This window comes from Corythoichthys intestinalis, chromosome 1 (genome assembly GCF_030265065.1).
Source record: "Corythoichthys intestinalis isolate RoL2023-P3 chromosome 1, ASM3026506v1, whole genome shotgun sequence".
Lineage (NCBI taxonomy): Eukaryota > Metazoa > Chordata > Actinopteri > Syngnathiformes > Syngnathidae > Corythoichthys > Corythoichthys intestinalis.
The window spans coordinates 60,440,890-60,461,209 of record NC_080395.1 but is presented as its reverse complement, the minus strand read 5'-3'; the positions used below and the strand labels follow the sequence as shown (position 1 = coordinate 60,461,209).

Sequence of the window (20,320 nt, the reverse complement as noted above, 5' to 3'; positions counted from 1 at the left end):
GTGAATAAGTTAAACTAATGATGACTTTTGAATAGACGTCCACTGGAGTGACCACTGTCCCCGAAAGGGTTCACTTGCCAACTTAGCAGTACGGAGACAAATGTGCAGTGCGTGTCTGTTTCACCAGCTGCTTTTTTTTTTTTTTTTTTTTTTTTTTTTTAATAGAAGTTTGGAGGACTGTTTCTATAATCCTGTCTCTGAACACTTCCATTTCATTGCGCCTTGATATACAAATGTGATTGAAAATGTAGCTTCCGCTCTACAGGTGCCCCAGATTTGTTTTAATCTCAAAAGGTGTTTCTGTCTATTTTTTAAGCAATTGAAGCAATGCAGAGTATTGCCTTCATTTCCACGACTGAACTCCAAACTATTTCTATGCAAGCAAATAAAGGGCCAATTTGACATGATGATGTCTTTTTTAAAATTTATGTCATACAGTTATTTTGGGATTCACTTTGTATGTTTACATTTTTTCCCACAGTATGTATTTGTGTCACTTCTATCAAGAGACAGTGTTTATGACGTCCTTCGTCGGATCTGCACACACTTACAGGTGCGTACACACAACCCAGTGAAAATACATTGTATAAACAATACACTGTGCGCACAATAATTAGGCAAGTGGCAAATTTTGACCGTATCATCATTTTATCCATCTTTTTCAAATGCAGGCTGTATGAACTTGAATACTTATTGATGTAACGCATTTAATATGATGTGTATTTGTGAAACAGAGTAGGGTGTGGTTGAATGAGATCAACACCAGGGGTGAAAGTGGGCCAGAACGGTCAGGAACGCAGTTCCAGAATAAGATTCAGGGCCGGAACGCAGTTCCGGTATAAGATTCAGGGCCGGAATGCTGTTCCGGTACACGGTGCTTTGATTCCGAAAATATGACGGCAACTGTCAAAACGCTATGTAGAAAAAAGGGGGGGGGGAAATGCTCAGCTGCCACACATGTATTTCATCTCCCAGGAGAAAACAATCTACCAAACTCAAATTTACATACACAGGTGTTAACAACAAGCATAATAAAGTGCTTGTGTCGCGTAATCTGTTTCCACCGATATTTATTATTGATTTTATTCCACGGACGGCATGGAGGTTTCACCAGCTGCTGCAGTTATCTGAGTCTGACGATGAAGAGTCACGTCAGTGTGCGAATGCACGCAGCAAAGCAAAACGCCTGGACTCATTTATCCGTTCAATTGGCTGACATACATGTGATCAGCATAGATGGTTAGCTCTGATTAGTTCAAATGTGCATGTTTTCTGGAACAGCAAAAAAAAAGGTTGTTGAATTGATGCGACAAAAAAGGGCAATGCAACAGAAAATGGATCAAATCTTTCAGAGCAACGAAAGAGTTGAGGAGGCTTATTTATCATATTTAGTTTTATTTGCTCTGATGGGGAGGTTCAGAACATCTTAGCTGTCAATGTGCACTTTGGACTTATATTTGTTCATTTATGTTAGGCTACTTATTCATTTCTTATGATTTAAAAAAAGTCAATGTTTGCGCGATCTTCAAAATATATTCCATTTCACTCTGCATAATATCATTATGAGTCATTTGTACTTATTTTTCTGAATGTATGTTACTTATATCTTTATTATTAAAAAAAAAAAAAAAAGCAAAAGTAAATGTTTACATTAACTTCGATTTTAATATACATCCTATGTTCTTAAGTAGTTAAATTGAGATTTGGCATTTAGTATGTGAGGAAATGAGGGGAAAAATAAAAATTAGGAGATGGAAGTTGGGGTTATTGCTGTTTTTGTTAACTTTTATTTTGCAAATCATTGAAAAATTACAATTTTGAATGAAAATTAGTTTTTGTATGTGTTATAGAAATAACCATGCCAAAACACTTTTCTTTGCATTTCAGTAGTTTTAGGAGGTTTGACCCCCACCCACCCCTAAAAATGAAAATAAAGAAAGAAAGAAAATTTCTGGCTCCGTCGCGACCTTCACGTCGGGGAGTTCCGACAAGAAATTCTTGCCACTTTCACCCCTGATCAACACCCTATATAAAGTTGTGCGTAATTTATTAGGCAGATTCTTCTCAGGTGAGAAAAGATGAAACCGGACTACCTCTGACACATTAATTGAAATGTCAGGAATGGGACAAGAAATGGCTGAAAATAGTTTACAGTTTGTGGACTGATGAGATAAGAGTGACTGAGCTGGTGAGTGGGCCCGCAGCTGGATCAGTGACGGAAGCAGACCTCCACTTTGAATCTGACACCAGCAAGGTGGAGGTGGGGTACTGGTATGTGCAGGTATGAGTATAGATGGGCTAGCTGGACCTTTTTAAGGTAGACAATGTAGAAAATGTACTCAAAATCGACTCACATAATGAATGCCAATTTTTAGAAAACACATTCTACAAGCAGTGGCACAGGAAAATGTCTTTCAAGATGACCGACGTTTATGCAGTGTTGTTTTTAATAATAATAATAATAATAATACATTTTATTTATAGAGCGCTTTTACCGGTGCTCAAAGGCGCTTTACAGTTGAGGGAAAAAAATAAATAAAACTCATACAACGTGAGCAGTACAAAACAATAGAGGAAAGAATTACACATTAAAAGCTAGTTTAAAAAGGTGAGTTTTTAACAATTTTTTGAATGTGGGAAGATCAGAACAGGTGCGGATGGTTTTAGGGAGTGCGTTCCAAAGTGAGGGGGCAGCAATGGAGAAGGCTCTGTCCCCCCAAGTACGGTGTGTTATTTGTGGGGGCAGTGCGAGAATGTTTCCATTAGATGAACGGAGGTGACGGGAGGGGGTGTGGGGACAGAGAAGGTCCGTGAGGTAAGGAGGAGCCAAGTTATTGAGTGCTTTGTATGTGAGAAGGATGATTTTGAAATTTATCCTGTGTGAGATGGGAAGCCAGTGCAGTTTGTGAAGGACGGGGGTAATGTGATTCCTGTAGGGGGTACGGGTGAGAAGGCGTGCAGCGGAGTTCTGGATATATTGTAGTTTATTGAGGAGTTTGGCTGGAGATCCGAAAAGAATGCTGTTACAATAATCGAGTCTGGAGGTGACGAATGCATGTATGAGGGTTTCTGCAGCAGAGTAGGTGAGGGAGGGGCGGAGGCGGGGTATGTTCTTAAGGTGGAAGAAGGCGGTTCTGGTGATGTGGTTGTTGTGCTGATCGAATCTTAGTTTATTGTCGAAGATGATACCTAAGTTGCGGGAGTGTGTTGAGATAGGGAGGGTGCAGTTGTCGATGGTAAGGGAGAATTGACTGTTTTTGATGTGAGCTGTAGGGTCTATGATGATTATGTCAGATTTGTTGCTGTTGAGTTGAAGGTAGTTAAGTTGCATCCAGGATTTGATTTCGCTGAAGCAGTTGTGGAGTGTAGTTTTAGTGCTGTGTGAGATGGTTTTAGTGGAGATGTATATTTGGATGTCATCGGCGTAGCAGTGAAATTGCAGTCCAAATTTGCGGATGATCTGACCAAGGGGGAGGATGTAAAGAATGAAGAGGAGGGGGCCAAGAACGGAACCTTGGGGGACACCTTGTGGTAGGGAAGCAGCAGGGGACGTGCAGTTGTTAATGCTGATGAATTGTTGTCGGCCAGTGAGGTAGGAGTGGAACCAGGAAAGTGCAGTGCCAGTGATATGTAGTGATTCTAGTCGGGAGAGCAGGATGGTGTGGTTGATTGTGTCAAAAGCAGCAGTGAGGTCCAGGAGGATGAGGATGGTGAGTTGTCCGGAGTCCGAGGAGAGGAGGATGTCGTTGGTTACTTTGAGAAGTGCTGTTTCGGTGCTATGTTGTGAGCGGAAGCCAGATTGGAAAAGTTCAAATAGCTTATTGTCGGTAAGGTGGGTTCGGAGTTGTGACGCAACTGCCCTTTCCAGTATTTTTGATAGAAAAGGCAGATTTGAAATGGGCCGGTAGTTGGTCGGGATGTCGGGGTCTAAACCAGTTTTCTTTATGATCGGCGTGATGGCAGCCAGTTTGAGAAGTTTGGGGACAGAGCCAGAGCGTAGGGAGGTGTTAATGATATCAGTAATAAGTGAGGAGATGACGGGAAGACAGTCTTTTATTAGAACAGAGGGAATGGGATCTAGGGTGCAGGTGGCAGTTTTCATTCCAGACATAATGGTTGTAAGTTGAGTGGATGTTATTGGAGAAAGCTCAGTGAGTTCCTGGATAGTTGTGGGCGTAGAGGCAGATGGTAAAAAAGATGGAGGGGAAGGTGGAGCAGTAGACTGGATCCTGGAGGTGTTTTAGGTTTTTGGCAGCCCTTTTCATTTTTGTCCCAGTTGAAAATACTTATCAGTCTGAGTCATGTTTTAGTTATTTCAAAAAGTCTAAGTTTACAGAATCTCATACAAATTTTGTATAGTTTTAGTCATGTTTTCGTCTGTAAAATTGAAATTCAATGTTATAGTCCTAAAATAAATGAAGGCCTCCAACAATTTCAAATGACATAGACGAGCACATATGGAAGAGTACAAGGACAACACCAACTTTGTGATAATAATACACATTCAGCAAGAAAAACAGCACAGTAATTTCAATCAATTATACCCACCTGGACGCCACGAACTGTATGTTAAAAAAGATCCGATCTTTCCGAGAGTTTAAGAGGACGCTCGCCGTTAGCATTCTCCTAATGCTTACGTAAACGGGAATATTATGCTAATACTACGAGTTACATTTAGTGTGTGATGATCACTCAGCACAGACCTTTAGAGGCTAAAGCAACATTGCATATTTTCTATTGCCAAGATAAGAAAACAAATCTTACCGTGCGTGTCTCAAAACAAGCCTGGGATGACTAGAGAGTAAACTGGTGAGTTTTGGGGGCACAACACAACCAGACACTGCTACGATGCATGCAAACTACACATTTAAATGTCACACATTGTGAATATGTAACGTAAACTATGGAGCATTTTCCTGTCGTTGTCGTCTCATCAGACTTAAAATGGCATTCGTGTCGTTATGTTTTAGTCTCCCAACACACGTTTTAAGCTCGTTATCGTCTCGTCATCATCATGAAAAAATTGCTCGTCGACGAAATATTTTTGTCATAGTTATCATTGACGAAAACAATAGAAATTTGAAAAGACAGGAGAGATTTCATGACTCCTCAAATATACTGTAGGTGAATTGTACAGAAATCCACTCTGACTGTGTTTTCAACAAGGGAATGTGAATGTAACATGATTAAAAATTCGAAAAAGGTCCATATTGCCTTACACTCCCACTTTAATTTGTACATTTTTTTATTATTGTCACTTCAACAGGTGAAAATAAACCTGTGAAATGGGAAAATGTTTTTTTTTTTTTTTGCATAATAATTCTGTACAATATTAGTTGCCTGTGTAGATGTGTAGAGTTGTCTTAAGAAAACCAAAAACCTCACTTTTACGGTTTAAATATTGATGTCTGAAGGTTTGTTAACGTTTTGGATTGACCAAGAACACTGTGGTTGTACAACAACATATTGAAGCATCAAAAATACAACTTGCCTCATAATTGTGCACATAGTGTAATGTACAGTGGTATAAGAAAGTATCTGAACCTTTTGGAATTTCTCACATTTCTGCATAAACTCACCAACAAATGTGATCTGATCTTTGTCAAAATCACACAGATGAAAAAAAAACTGTCTGCTTTAAACCCACTCAATCATTTATAGGTTTTCGAATTTAATGAGAATAGTATGCAAACAATGACAGAAGGGGGAAAAATAAGTGAACCATCACATTTCATATTAAGTGCCACCCCCTTGGCAGCAATAACTTCAATCAGACGCTTCCTGTGGCTGCAGATCAGTCTGGCACATCGATCAGGACTAATCTTGGCCCATTCTTCTCTACAAAACTGCTGTAGTTCAATCAGATTCCTGGGATGTCTGGCATGAATCGCTGTCTTTAGGTCATGCCACAGCATCTCAATGGAGTTCAAGTCTAGACTTTGACTTGGCCACTCCAGAACGTGTATTGTGTTCTTTTGGAACCATTCTGAAGTTGATTTACTTCAGTATTTTGGATCATTGTCTTGTTGCAGTATCCATCCTCTTTTTAGCTTCAACTGTCTGACAGACGGCCTCAGGCTTTCTGCAAAACATCCCGATAAACTTTTTAATTAATTCTTCCATTAATGATTGCAAGTTGTCCAGGCCCTGAGGCAGCAAATCAGCCCCAAATCATGATGGGCCCGCCACCATGCTTCACGGTGTGGATGAGGTGTTGATGTTGGTGAGCTGTTCCAATTTTCCTCCACACATGACGTTTTGTGTTACTCCCAAACGATTCAAGTTTGGTTTCGCAGTCCACACAATATTTTGCCAAAACTTTATTGCGAACATTAAAGGAGCAACGATGTTTTTTTGTTTTGTTTTGTTTTGTTTTAGACAACAGTGGCTTCCTCTGTGGAGTCCTCATATGAACACCATTTTTGGCCATTGTTTTAAATATAGTCGATGTGTGCACAAAGATATTGGACTTTGTCAGTAATTTCTGTAAGTCTTTAGCAGACACTCTATGGTTGTTTTTTTACCTGTCTGATTATTCTGCGCTTAACTCTTGGCATCATCTTTGGTGGACGGCCACTCCTTGGGAGAGAAGCAACAGTAAATAACTCTCTTCTTTTGCAGACAACTTCTCTGACTGTCGAATAATGAACATCCAGACTTTTAGCGATGGTTTTGTATCCTTTACCAGCTTTATACAAATCCACAATCCTTGATCGCAGGTCTTCAGACAGCTCTTTTGACCGAGCCATGTTGCACATCAGACAATACTTCTCATCAACACAATTCTTACCAAATGTGTTTTTTATAGTGGACAGGGCAGCTTTAAACCACTCATCAGTTATTGAGCACACACCTGACTTAAAATGTTTGGTAAAATTGGTTTCAATTGTTCTTTAAGTCTCCTTAGGCAGAGGGTTCACTTACTTATTTTTCCCCTTTCTGTTTTTGTTTGCATACTATCCTAGTTAAAATATGAAAACCTATAAATGTTTGGGTGATTTCAGTTAAAACAGACACTGCATTTTCATCTGTGTAATGTTGACCAAGATCAGATCACATTTGATGGTGATTTCATGCAGAAATGTGAGAAATTCCAAAAGGCTCAGATACTTTTTCATACCACTGTAGATCAGACCATAAAGGATGTTTTGCTCCTCTGTAGGTCAATGGGAAGAGTCTGAGTTTAAAACAGTACATGGAAGAGCCCACCTTATCACTGGTAAGTGATGAGTCGTTTTAAAGCTTTTAAATTGAGGGTTGGATTATCTGAAGGAAAGCCATCTGTGTGGCAACATCAGATCATGCTTTTGTAGTCTATTACATACAGTAGTTGGAACAGCAAAGAGCACATCCCTTATGGTATTCTCATATGCTCCAGGATGAATTCCCAACTCCTGATGAATTCCCAGTGGTGGATGAATTCTCGTCAGTGTTAAAGTGGAGAAGGAAGCCCTCGGTGGTGTCCGTGTCCTCGTCCCTCCCTGACCTGCTTGGGAACTCCAGCAGCAGTCTGAGCAATGCAAATGCATCCTTCAAATCAGAGCAGCCTCTGGAAGGTCTGACATTGAGATAAGAAAACTTTCTACAGTATAATGTTTACTGTGTTTTGATAGACATGTGCCAATTACCGTTTTCAAGGTATACCTTGTTATAAAAACAACAAGGTTTCAAAACCGCAAAAATTTCCCGTCATACCGTAGGTAAAGGTATTAGCTATTTTTTATTTCCCAAAAATGCATGGAGAACTACCTCGCTCGCAGCTGTAAGGCTCAACCCTCTCCCACCGGTTGTTGCTCAGTGTCAGTGAGTCAGCTGTGCTACACGATGACTGGAAGAGGTGAAACTCCTGAACTTGTCCCTCAACGAAGAAAGCGGAATCGCTGGTATGGGAATACTTCGGCTACAGAAAAGTTACAGACGGCTGTGGCTTAGAGGAGGGCCAACCGACATATAAAATGTATTTGCAGGGGGTGGCTGCCAAGGAGGCCATACCTCCCATATGATTTCGCATCTATACAAAATTAAACATTAGTAAACTCTGTCATAAATGTTTCCCGCCAGCTATGAGAATTAACCCGAGCGTGTTTAGTGTGTCTAGCGGTGGTAAAACATGCAGTGTTTTTTTCTCTCTGGCAACTGTCTGTCTTGAGAAATAGAGTGTGTATAATGTAATGTAAACATAATACGAGTCATACACACGTGCGTTTTATGGAAAATAATTATTATCTTCTGATGGTAATAATGTACTGTGGCTGTGGGTTTAAGATCACCTAAAGGACTGCATTTATTTTAATTTTATTTAGAATATTTTGTTGTTGTTTTTTTTATATTTATTTTAATTTAACATTATACTTATGTTCCAATTTGCTAATATGCTTTGAAAAATAAAAATCCTGTTCGATGGGAATTTTTTTTTTAAACCCAGATATGTCAAAGTAACACATTTTAGAGTTGTAATTGCAATACCGTGAAACCGTGATATTTTGTTTTAAGATTATCATACCGTCAGAATATTATACTGGCACATGCCTATTTTGATTGAATTTTATTTTTATCATTTATGCCTGATAGAGAGTGAATTACTGTGTTTTGACCAGCAACACGTTTGTTACGCAATATAACATTAAGCTCCAAATGGAGTGTGATGAAGCTTTGTATTAAAAAAGTAGAGCGGATGCAGATTAAATCTAGATAATCTCTAAAAGTGTCCACTGTTAGGAGGGCAGTCATTTTTAGATTGTCGGGCTCTACAATATCTAATTGAAAGTATGCATTTGCATTATTGTTTTTTTTTTTTTTTTACCATGAGTATTTTCATTATTTAAGCAAAATATAAGAGCTGCATGAATATTTTATCCTTAAAAGGTTGTGCTTAATTCTGCCTGACACTATAAGAGAGATTTGACAATCTGTTAACAAGATGAATGGAATGTGTATCATTTTGGTTGTAGTTTACATTGCACTGGATCATCCTGTAGGATATTACTTGTACTCTAGTTAGATTGCCATATTGAGATACTTTAGAAGGGCAAAACATTGGAAAGCACTGTCTAAAAATGAAATTGTATGAAAAAGAAATGTGTTTTATGTAGTGCTGAAAAATGTATGACTATTTTGTTAGACAGTGCAGTGTTTCCCAACGTTACCGTGCTCAGGCCATAACCTTGATTAATATAAAAGACACCATCTTGTTGCCAAACAACTATATGTTGAAATGAAGGGAGGGCATCGTTCATTCAACTCATAGCCCTTCTTAGTGGAAAATCAGATCTTTTCGGATATCTCGTGGTATCTTTCGGCAATTAGAAAAATTTGGGGGTGGGGGGCTTATTATCTTGTGGAATTTGGCTATTCCCTGTGATGAACAAATGAAACACTTTGGGAGTCACAATTTTTCTCTACAGATATATAGCTGCTGCAAATTGATTAAATTTGAAGCTAGTGCAATTGCTTAATACTAATATTGTGTTCGCGTCCTTCTGTGTGTGTGTGTCCCAGAGCGAGCCCTGCAGACAGACAGAGGCCTTTTATCAGAGCCAGTGGCAGAGCTGGGCCAGATGGAATACCAGCTGCTCAAGTTCTTTACCCTGCTGTAAGTTTGGAACACGTGTGCACACACACATGCACAAGGAACAGCTCACACAAAGTTCCACTTATAATGCTGACATTAACGCGTACAACTAGTCATGGGTGTTCTGTAATGTGGGGATTAGTGCACATTGAAAAAACATGCACAAACCTGTCTTGATTTCAGAATTAAATCATTTTAGACCAGCCATCCATTGTTATAGCGCTCGTCACAGGTGATCTTGAGCCAATTTCAGTTTATTTTGGTTGAAATTTAGATTAGAACATCATGATAAAACCCTACACCCCAACTAAAACACATCCTTGTTCAAATTGGTAAACTGTTTCCCCCCAGCGTTCACTGTGGCATATTACATCAAACAACAAACCGTTTAACTTAGTACCAATTGGGGTGGAAAGAAAAGTCTGTAAAACGTCACTAGTAAATAATCAAAAACAGAAAATAAATAGATAAAATGTATATGTTGTCTTGGCAGAATCATTCTCCTCATCCTGTCTTCTTGCTACCTGGCATTCCGTGTATGCAGTTTGGAGCAGCAGCTCTCCTTTCTCAGCAACCCGCATTTGCCCCTCAGGGAGAGGTCATTATAATCTATCATACTACTCATTTACTCCTTCAGTACACATGCATACAGTCATCGATGGGATTATTGGCACCCCTAGAATTTTTCCAGAAAATACAGTATTTCTCACAGAATTTAATGCAATTAAAAATGTTTTCAGTATTAATGTGTTTATTTTTGGGATTTGCATTGGAAAAACACGAAAAAGCCGAAGATGAAAGCTAAAATGTACACAATTATACACAGAATGCAAAAAAGGGCTGAACAAAATTGTTGGCACTCCCAACTCAATATTTGGTTGCGCATCCTTTAGAAGAAATAACAGAAAGCAATCGCTTCATATAACCATCAACTAGTTTCGTGCTCCTCTCAAATGGAATTTTGGACCACTCTTCTTTTGCAGACTCCAGGTCTCTCAGATTTGAAGGGTGCCTTCTTGCAACATCAATTTTGAGATCTTTCCATAGGTGTTCAATGGGATTTAGATCCGGACACATCGATGGTCACCTCAGAATTCTCCATGACTTTGTTTCCAACTATTTCTTTGTGCTATTTGAGGTCTGTTTTGGGTCATTGTACTGTTGGATCACCCATGTCCTCTAACGCAGACCCAATTTTCTGACACTACATCCTACATTGAGGCCCAAAACATTTTGTTGGTCTCCAGAGTTCATGACTCTTTGCACACTGTCAAGGCACCCAGTGCCAGAGACAGCAAAGCTACCCCAAAATATATTTGGACCTCCACCATGTTTGAATATAGGCACTGTGTTATTTTCTTGGTAGGTGTCATTCTTTTTTCAGGCATGAAATATGGAGACTATCAAAATGTTTTGGGGCAGAATGTAGGTTGTTGTATCAGAAAACTGGGTCTGTGTCAGAGTTCATGGGTGTTTCAACAGGACAACGACCCAAAACATACCTCAAATAGCACCAAGAAATGTTTGGAGACCAGTGCCCAGTGCCAGAAAAAAGAATGAGGCCTACGAAGAAAAGAACAGTGCAGCCTCTGTCACTGGGTGCCTTGACAGTGTGCAAGGAGTCATGAAATATGGAGACTCAAACTGTTTTGGGCTGTAATGCAGGGAGTAGTGTCAGAAAACTGGGTCTGTGTCAGAGGTCATGGGTGGTCCAACAGGACAGGACAATGACCTAAAACGTACCTTAAATAGCACCAAGAAGTTGTTGGAGACAAAGCGCTGAGAATTCTGAGGTGGCCATTGATGAGTCTGGATCGAAATCATATTGAACCACCCTTCAAATCTGAGAAACCTGGAACAGTTCGCAAAAGAAGAGTGGTCCAAAATTCTGTCTGAGAGGTGCACAAAACTTGTTGATGGTTATAGGAGGCGATTGCTTACTGTTATTTCTTCCAAATGATGTGCAACCAAATATTGAGGTGAGGGTGCCAACAATTTTATCCGGCCTGTTTTTTAAGTTTTGTCTAAAATTTTTTCAATCTTGACTTTTTTTTCTCAGCAGCTTTGTGTTTTTCTAATGCACATCAGAGAAATACATTCATACTGAAAACATTTGTAATTGCATTAAATTCTGTGAGAAATGCGGTATATTCTGGAAAAATTCCAGGGGTGCCAATAATTTCGTCCATCACTGTAGCTACTCTTTGTGGATTAATGGAGGAGGTGGAGACTCCTACCTCGAAGGCTCTATCAACCTGTCTTGCTTTGCTGTTGTCCAGGTAACGCCAGCTCCTCTAGATGGGGCTTTGCTTTGGCTGCTGGTCGCGCTTCCCACACAGATCCCTAATCATCTCCGATTCGCCATTGTGTGACGAAGCAACGCCAACCTATCCCCAGTCACCTTAAGGACCATCCCTCCACGGGACTGGTGATCACTTGGAGACTATGCAAGCAGACTCTTTATTCTTGTCAAGTAATGACTGTAAGGCAAGTGAATGAAGTACAGCCAATTACTTAAAAAGGCTGAAAGTCAAGGCATTTCAATTATAGCTCTGCCTACTTTACAGTGAAACCAAACAACCCATTGACGGTCCTAGCTTGTGCACTTTGAAAAACATACAGTATGTCCATTTAAATTTCAAATGACTCTTAGATTTATATATTAGTTTCAAACTGTGGATTTTTAAACACATGCAGTTCTGAGGTTCAAGGTCCGTCCTGGGCGTTTGCTAGTTTCACTGTGGTTGAGTGGGCTTCCTCCATGTACAGCGTATCACAAAAGTGAGTACACCCCTTGCATTTCTGCAGATATTTAAGTATATCTTTTCATGGGACAACACTGACAAAATGACACTTTGACACAATGAAAAGTAGTCTGTGCGCAGCTTATATAATAGAGTTAATTTATTTTCCCCTCAGAATAACTCAAAATATAGCCATTAATATCTAAACCCCGGGCAACAAAATTGAGTACACCCCATAGAAACTACGTACATCCCTAAATGTCCAAATTGAGTACTGCTTGTCATTTTCCCTCCAAAATGTCATGTGGCTCGTTACAGGAGTGCTGTCAGCATTGCTGCAGAGATTGAAGAGGTGGGGGGTCAGCCTGTTAGTGCTTAGACCATATGCCGCACTCTCCATCAAATTGGTGTGCATGGCTGTCACCCCAGGAGGAAGCCTCTTCTGAAGACGGTACACAAGAAAGCCTGCCCGTCTCATCAGACCAAACGACATGGTTCCAGTAATACATGTGCTTTGTTGACATGTCTTCAGCAAACTGTTTGCGAACTTTCTTTCTTTTCATTGTGTCAAAGTGTCATTTTGTCAGTGTTGTCCCATGAAAAGATATTAGGGCTGCATCTATTGATTATTTTAGTAGTCGATTATGGATGAACTAGTTTGTCGAATAATCGAGTAATCGGATAAGGAACATGGAAAAATTAAAATACCTGAGCTGAGCCTCAAACGGTATAAAAAAATAATTAAACAAGGATCTACAGTATGTTCAACAAAAGAACAATTGGTTAACTTACATAGCATAAGTCCGCGAGCTTAAATGCTGTAATTTTTTTTTTTTTTTAAGGCACATATTCCCACAAAAAAACGGCTAAATATACTCATAAACTAATTTATAGATGCATTGAAAAAAAAACATTAGCTCAAACAAAAACTTAGCTTATGTCTTAACATGGAGTGGCTGGATTCACCCATGTGAAATGAGGCAGACTAGAGGGCAGTTTATCCACTTAAATCAATAAAACTGAATGCAAACACTTTCAAAATAAACAATTTCAACGCCAAATTAATCAAACGAATACTCGAATCAGCAAAATTCAATTCGAATCTTTTTTTTCTAATCAAATACTCCAGTTAATCGATTAATCGTTGCAGCACTAAAAGATATACTTAAATATCTGCAGAAATGTGAAGGGTGTACTCACTTTTGTGATACACTGTACATGTTGTTCCTCCCACATTCCGAATACATTGCACGTTAGGTTCATTGACAACTCTAAATTGCCCAGAAGTGTGAGTGCGAATGATGATGTGAATGTTTTTCTGTGCCCTTGAATCAAATGATGACAAAAATTGGTTGATTGTTCAGTGTTACTTTCGAACACAGGTACTAATTTGTAAATACATACGTATTTATGCTACGAAGGAGGCGAGGTTGTGAAACTTGACTGAATGAAAAATATCTTTTAACTGTATGTAACATACTGGAGCAATAACACCATTGTGTGTTGATTACAATGTGAATGCAATTCTTAGGTTACTAGGTAACAAATGGCTGTTTATAGATGTATTAATCTGTTGTCAAAGAGTGGGTTTATTTTGTACATTTTAAATGAAGTGCTGACTGATACACTAATAAGAAACTTAATTTTTATCGTTATTAATTTGTTGAAGAATATTGTCTTTATAATACTGACTGGTTGTTGTAGTTTAGTAATTAACACCTTGCTGATTAAATTGGCAACAAACCAGATCAGGAATGCATGGATGTCTTTTCTATCAAGTCCACACAAAAACATTGTTGTAGAAAAGAAGAATTTGCCATAGCACCACACTAACAGTGGTTTGGATTTCATCTCTGAGTTTGATATTAAATTAAACAACAGCTACTGCTAAAAGTTGCGGCACTTTCCAAATTGTGAAGAAGAAGTAAATGCGATGACGTGGATGTGCCAAATTTCAATATTTTTTTTCAAAATTGCATAGATGACAGGTCAAATGTTTCAACTGAGAAAATTTCATATTTGGGGAGGGGGGAGAATTATGTTGATTTAAATTCCACAGTGTCAACATTTTTTTCATTCCATCTGAGTTGGACAAAATAAATATTTAAAGAATCTGAAAAAGGCGGGGCAAGGCCATTTTTACCAATTTGAGGTTCTTCCAACAGTCTGCAAAGATTTAGGGACCGAAGAGACAAGTCTCTCAAGTTTAGAAATAGGAATGCGGGCTCATTCTTTTCTAATACTATTCAATTGTCTTGAATGTTTTGAATGTTTGGACATTACACATACACAGTAAATCATATGAATGCAGTATGTAATATTAAAAATTAAACATACACAGTATAAACGATATTTTAATCAACATTAACTATAACATGATATGCATAGGTGGAGTTTCACTTTTGTGGTAGAAGGGGCAAAAATGGTAATGACCCCGAAACGCAATATTAGCAATAAAACTGAACTAATGAATGAAAAGGATACAGTATATGCTTGGATAGTAGCTTAGCCCATGCTCGTACATACAGGCATCCCAGCTGTGTGTGTGAGCACGCGATTTTTTCTGTCTTACCTAGTGGAGAAGTAGACGTCGCATTCTTTTTGACTAAATATTCCAGACAGGAGCATTTAGAATAATACGTTAAAAATGAGCGTTTTTTTTTTTTTTTTTTTTTTTTGCTTCCCATCATTTTTTTAGGGGTATTCTAAATCAGGCTGCTTAGGACAGCTATGCTTTTGGCCAAGATCGTCATCCATTGAATATGGTACGCCCGGTGGTGGATGTACAATTAACATCTTTAGTGGGGCAAACTGAAACTCCACTCATCATTTTGGCGGTGCTCTCCGGCGTTTCATGGTCCACATCTTCAATCCTTAGTTCTCGCTCAGTAGTTGTTGTTGCTTTTGAAAGCTTAGGTTTGAAAAAAATTATGTATATCCATCTTGCCTCATCTGTGTTCGGGGGTGGGGGGGTTAAGCAAAGATAATGACCAACTCTGAGGTGCTAGTCACATGATCTGTTTGAAAAATAGTTTGGACCCATTATAATTTTTTTTCTTCATTTCATTCAATTTGGTTGTTTGGTTTGTTGCTTTACAAATTGTATAGACAACATTTTACCGGCAAAGTCAATTTTAAATTCATGTATTGGAAAGCCAATTACATGCAATGACATTTTCGGCCACCAGCCTCCTCGTCCCCCCTTAATCTCCAAAGTATGATATGTATGACCAAATTGCTGCTTTTCAAATACAAATGTCAATTAAAACAGATAAGTCAGCCATGTGTTAATAAAGGGTGGTATTGCGTATTATATATAATCAGAAAAAGCAACACTTGATGCCTAATCTCCAATTTGTCACAAACCCATTTCCATTCAGAAATATGAAATTAGCGTTTTTATTATAAATTTTGTATTCATTTTTTAATTTGTATTCCGTATTCATGCTTTGTTTCACTGAAACAGACATTCAGGTTCCTAAAGATGAATTAATCAAAACAGTCTTATATGAACTTAATTTTTCATAATATAATATTTTAAATATCAAACAAAATAAATATCAGCAAACATTACAGGATTCAATATACAGTACCGGTGAAACTCATGAGATTATAACACTGTAATACATTAAAATTATATTTTAAAATGTGTTAATCAAAATATGTAAATTGAATTTCCAAACTAAAGAATGACCTTTATTTGTGGGGAAAAACATGGAATCATCATTAGGGGAAAAGAATAAACATGTTTGAATAAAGAAAAGCAATTTGATTGATGCTATTACAAAATAATGACGATAATAACAGTATTACTACCCAGTTGTACTACTGACATCCACTAGGGGGCGTCTTTTCTTTGCAAGAAAAAGTCCATTTTTTTAATATTGTACTGTCATTTCAGATGGACGACTGCGTTCTAACCTTAACTTCCCTTAACTGGGCAATCTTCTTTTACAAACTATGTGATGCTAATGGAACCAGAATGTAGGAGTTAAACTGGCAGGGGCAATATGACACAAAAACTTTGCAAAAGTGATTGACAGATGGAGTTGGAGTGCAGTTGAGGTGTGGAAGTGAAGAGGAGGACATCAGGAAGTGAGATGAAGAATTCCCTTATTAAATCCAGTGGTAAACTGCACCCAATCAATCCTGGACTCAAAATGGATTAAACTTTTTTTTTTTTTTCCTTTTTGATCAGGTTTCATGTGTACATATGTCTTTTGGGGGCCTCAACACGTCTGAAAAAAACAATTTTGACAAATGTGTGCAACCTGGTAAAAATGTTCTTCTTTTAGGATCCAAACAAATCCCAGAACTAAACCTAGTAGCCTAGTGCTTCTGTAAAGTCATAAAAGATTTTGAAATTTGGTGCACATACAGTGCCTTGCAAAAGTATTCGGCCCCCTTGAATCTTGCAACCTTTCGACACATTTCAGGCTTCAAACATAAAGATATGAAATTTATTTTTTTTGTCAAGAATCAACAACAAGTAGGACACAATCGTGAAGTGGAACAACATTTATTGGATAATTTAAACTTTTTTAACAAAAAACTGAAAAGTGGGGCGTGCAATATTATTCGGCCCCTTTACTTTCAGTGCAGCAAACTCACTCCAGAAGTTCAGTGATGATCTCTGAATGATCCAATGTTGTCCTAAATGACCAATGATGATAAATAGAATCCACCTGTGTGTAATCAAGTCTCCGTATAAATGCACCTGCTCTGTGATAGTCTCAGGGTTCTGTTTAAAGTGCAGAGAGCATTATGAAAACCAAGGAACACACCAGGCAGGTCAGAGATACTGTTGTGGAGAAGTTTAAAGCCGGATTTGGATACAAAAAGATTTCCTAAGCTTTAAACATCTCAAGGAGCACTGTGCAAGCCATCATATTGAAATGGAAGGAGCATCAGACCACTGCAAATCTACCAAGACCCGGCCGTCCTTCCAAACTTTCTTCTCAAACAAGGAGAAAACTGATCAGAGATGCAGCCAAGAGGCCCATGATCACTCTGGATGAACTGCAGAGATCTACAGCTGAGGTGGGAGAGTCTGTCCATAGGACAACAATCAGTCGTACACTGCACAAATCTGGCCTTTATGGAAGAGTGGCAAGAAGAAAGCCATTTCTCAAAGATATCCATAAAAAGTCTCGTTTAAAGTTTGCCACAAGCCACCTGGGAGACACACCAAACATGTGGAAGAAGGTGCTCTGGTCAGATGAAACCAAAATTGAACTTTCTGGCCACAATGCAAAACGATATGTTTGGCGTAAAAGCAACACAGCTCATCACCCTGAACACACCATCCCCACTGTCAAACATGGTGGTGGCAGCATCATGGTTTGGGCCTGCTTTTCTTCAGCAGGGACAGGGAAGATGGTTAAAATTGACGGGAAGATGGATGTAGCCAAATACAGGAACATTCTGGAAGAAAACCTGTTGGTATCTGCACAAGACCCGAGACTGGGACGGAGATTTATCTTCCAACAGGACAATGATCCAAAACGTAAAGCCAAATCTACAATGGAATGGTTCAAAAATAAACGTATCCAGGTGTTAGAATGGCCAAGTCAAAGTCCAGACCTGAATCCAATCGAGAATCTGTGGAAAGAGCTGAAGACTGCTGTTCACAAACACTCTCCATCCAACCTCACTGAGCTCGAGCTGTTTTGCAAGGAAGAATGGGCAAGAATGTCAGTCTCTCGATGTGCAAAACTGATAGAAACATACCCCAAGCGACTTGCAGCTGTAATTGGAGCAAAAGGTGGCGCTACAAAGTATTAACGCAAGGGGGCCGAATAATATTGCACGCCCCACTTTTCAGTTTTTTATTTGTTAAAAAAGTTTAAATTATCCAAAAAATTTTGTTCCACTTCACGATTGTGTCCCACTTGTTGTTGATTCTTGACAAAAAAATTAAAATTTTATATCTTTATGTTTGAAGCCTGAAATGTGGCGAAAGGTTGCAAGTTTCAAGGGGGCCGAATACTTTTGCAAGGCACTGTATCTATCATAGGATGACAAAAAAAAGTCTTAAGGACCCTTGCTAAAAATTCAACAGGAGATTGCTCATATTAGTTCGAAGAAACCAAATATTATAAGTCTCGTTCTATAGTGGATTCCTTTCTAGAGAATTAGACTTAATGAAATTAAATTGCAAGCAGGATTTCTAGACAGATGGGTGTTGCTAAATTGCAAAGATGTTTCTAGCCTACGCCATCCAAAGTAGCTGTTGCATGACTTTGATTGACTTTGATTTACCTGTTTAGGAGTCACCATAAAAACAGGTGTGCAAGGGCCCGTTCCGTAGTGCTTGCAGCTTTCTTGTATTAATAGTAGTTGTAATTTTGGTTGTGTTTGCAAACCCGGAGGGAAAAATTATAAGTTCTATTAAATAAGAGCAATAAAAGTGAGCACTTTATTATAATCTATCACAATTAGCATGTTTTTTGTTGTTTCAAAAGAGGGGCAGATGTCCAGACAAGCTGCTGCCCTCCAGGGAGTCGTCTTGTCTGTCCCGGAATGCTCCTCAGGTTGACCTTTAACCTTTCTGCTGTGATGGATAATGCTGACTGTAACGTCACGGTAATGGTTTGCATTACACACGCTAAGATCATCAACTCACAGGTGGCGCGCTTGGAGGGTGTCCAGGAACGCAGATGTGTACCGCATGACTATTTATCATTGAAGTAAAAGATGGGGCTTTCATATGGATGTTCTGAGCACACGTCTGTATTTATGATACGTATGCCCCTTCGTGGCTTGTTAAAGGGAAAACAACACCTAGTATAAATTAAATGAATGTAAAACACGGTGCTCAAAGTCATTTGAGTATGCTCATCGCAAATTTCTTAGACTTTTGAGATCTGAGTTAGTTACACAAAAAGTGACACTGCTTATGGGCGAAGCTATTTTGTGATGTCACTCACTGTAAACCCAGACACCGAAAACACAAGTACGACTGTTAAAATGGCTGTCGCCATGTCAGGCGGCCACTTCCTGGAATTGCTGACTTTTATTTAGGTTATTCTCCTCCATTATTTTATTTTATTTTTTAAAATTTTTTCAATTCAGGACAGGCAAAAAGTTTGGACACACCTTCCCAGTAGTGTTTTTTTTTTTTTTCTCAAATTCTCACTGAAGGTTTCAAAACTACAAACGAACATGTGGACTTATCTACCTAAAGTGAAATGTTTTATATTGTAGTTTCTTCAAAGAAGCTACACTTTGCTCTGCTTTGCACACTCTTGGCATTCTCTCGTTGAGCTTCAAGCAAAGGTAACCATAGGCAGAGTTTGACTTTTGGGGTGGGGGGGGCACAACATGTTGATGACTCCGAAACGCTGTGTCAGCAATAAAATTAACTTTTATTTATAATAATATGTTGAAAATGAGCATTTTTGTTTCCCATCATTCTTGAGGGGGATTGTAAATCGAGCTGCTTAGGACAGTTATACTTTTCGCCAAAATCGTCATCCATTGAATATGGTACGCCCGCCGGTGTCGTGCCAATGTAGTTACCCTCGTCAAAAATTGTATCCCCTGGGTGGAGCCACTGCGCTGCACTGATTTGCTTGATTTCTGAGTTTTGGTGATGTAGTTATCTCCGAGGTTTTAATACATGGCCCATCCATAAAAAAAAAAAAAAAAAAATCTGTCGTATAACGTAACATAGGTACTGAACGTAAAAAAGGCAATGTTTTACTGTATAACTCGTAGGATGACCTATAACTGTTATTACTGGAATTCAAGGCCTGTATGGAGCTTCTCCTTCTTTTCTGCCTTCAATTAACTCACAACTAATGTGTGTGTGTGCGCTCCCGCGGCCAGGGGATACAATTTTTGACGGGGGTAACTACATTGGCAAGACACCGGTGGTGGCTCTGTTGTACAATTAGCGCCTGGGGCAAATTCAAACCCCGCCCCCGATTTTGGCGGTGCTCTCTGGCGTTTCATGGTCCACATTTTCAATCCTTGGTTCTTCCTCAGTAGTCGTCACTTTTGA

General features: G+C 38.9%; 1 protein-coding gene across 4 annotated transcripts in view; it reads left to right on the top strand.

Moving 5' to 3' along the window:
- The window catches only part of gramd2aa (GRAM domain containing 2Aa), a 71,935-nt gene extending 55,249 nt beyond the window's left edge, over nucleotides 1–16,686 (top strand). For all 4 annotated transcript variants that reach the window (XM_057834285.1, XM_057834261.1, XM_057834279.1 and 1 more), the window contains exons 7-12: nucleotides 482–553; nucleotides 7,163–7,219; nucleotides 7,379–7,556; nucleotides 9,499–9,592; nucleotides 10,065–10,169; nucleotides 11,851–16,686. In XM_057834285.1, coding sequence (XP_057690268.1) covers nucleotides 482–553; nucleotides 7,163–7,219; nucleotides 7,379–7,556; nucleotides 9,499–9,592; nucleotides 10,065–10,169; nucleotides 11,851–11,854 — 510 coding nt within the window. In that variant the 3' untranslated portion in view covers nucleotides 11,855–16,686. The remainder of the gene's footprint in view (nucleotides 1–481; nucleotides 554–7,162; nucleotides 7,220–7,378; nucleotides 7,557–9,498; nucleotides 9,593–10,064; nucleotides 10,170–11,850) is intronic.
- Nucleotides 16,687–20,320: the final 3,634 nt, after the last annotated feature.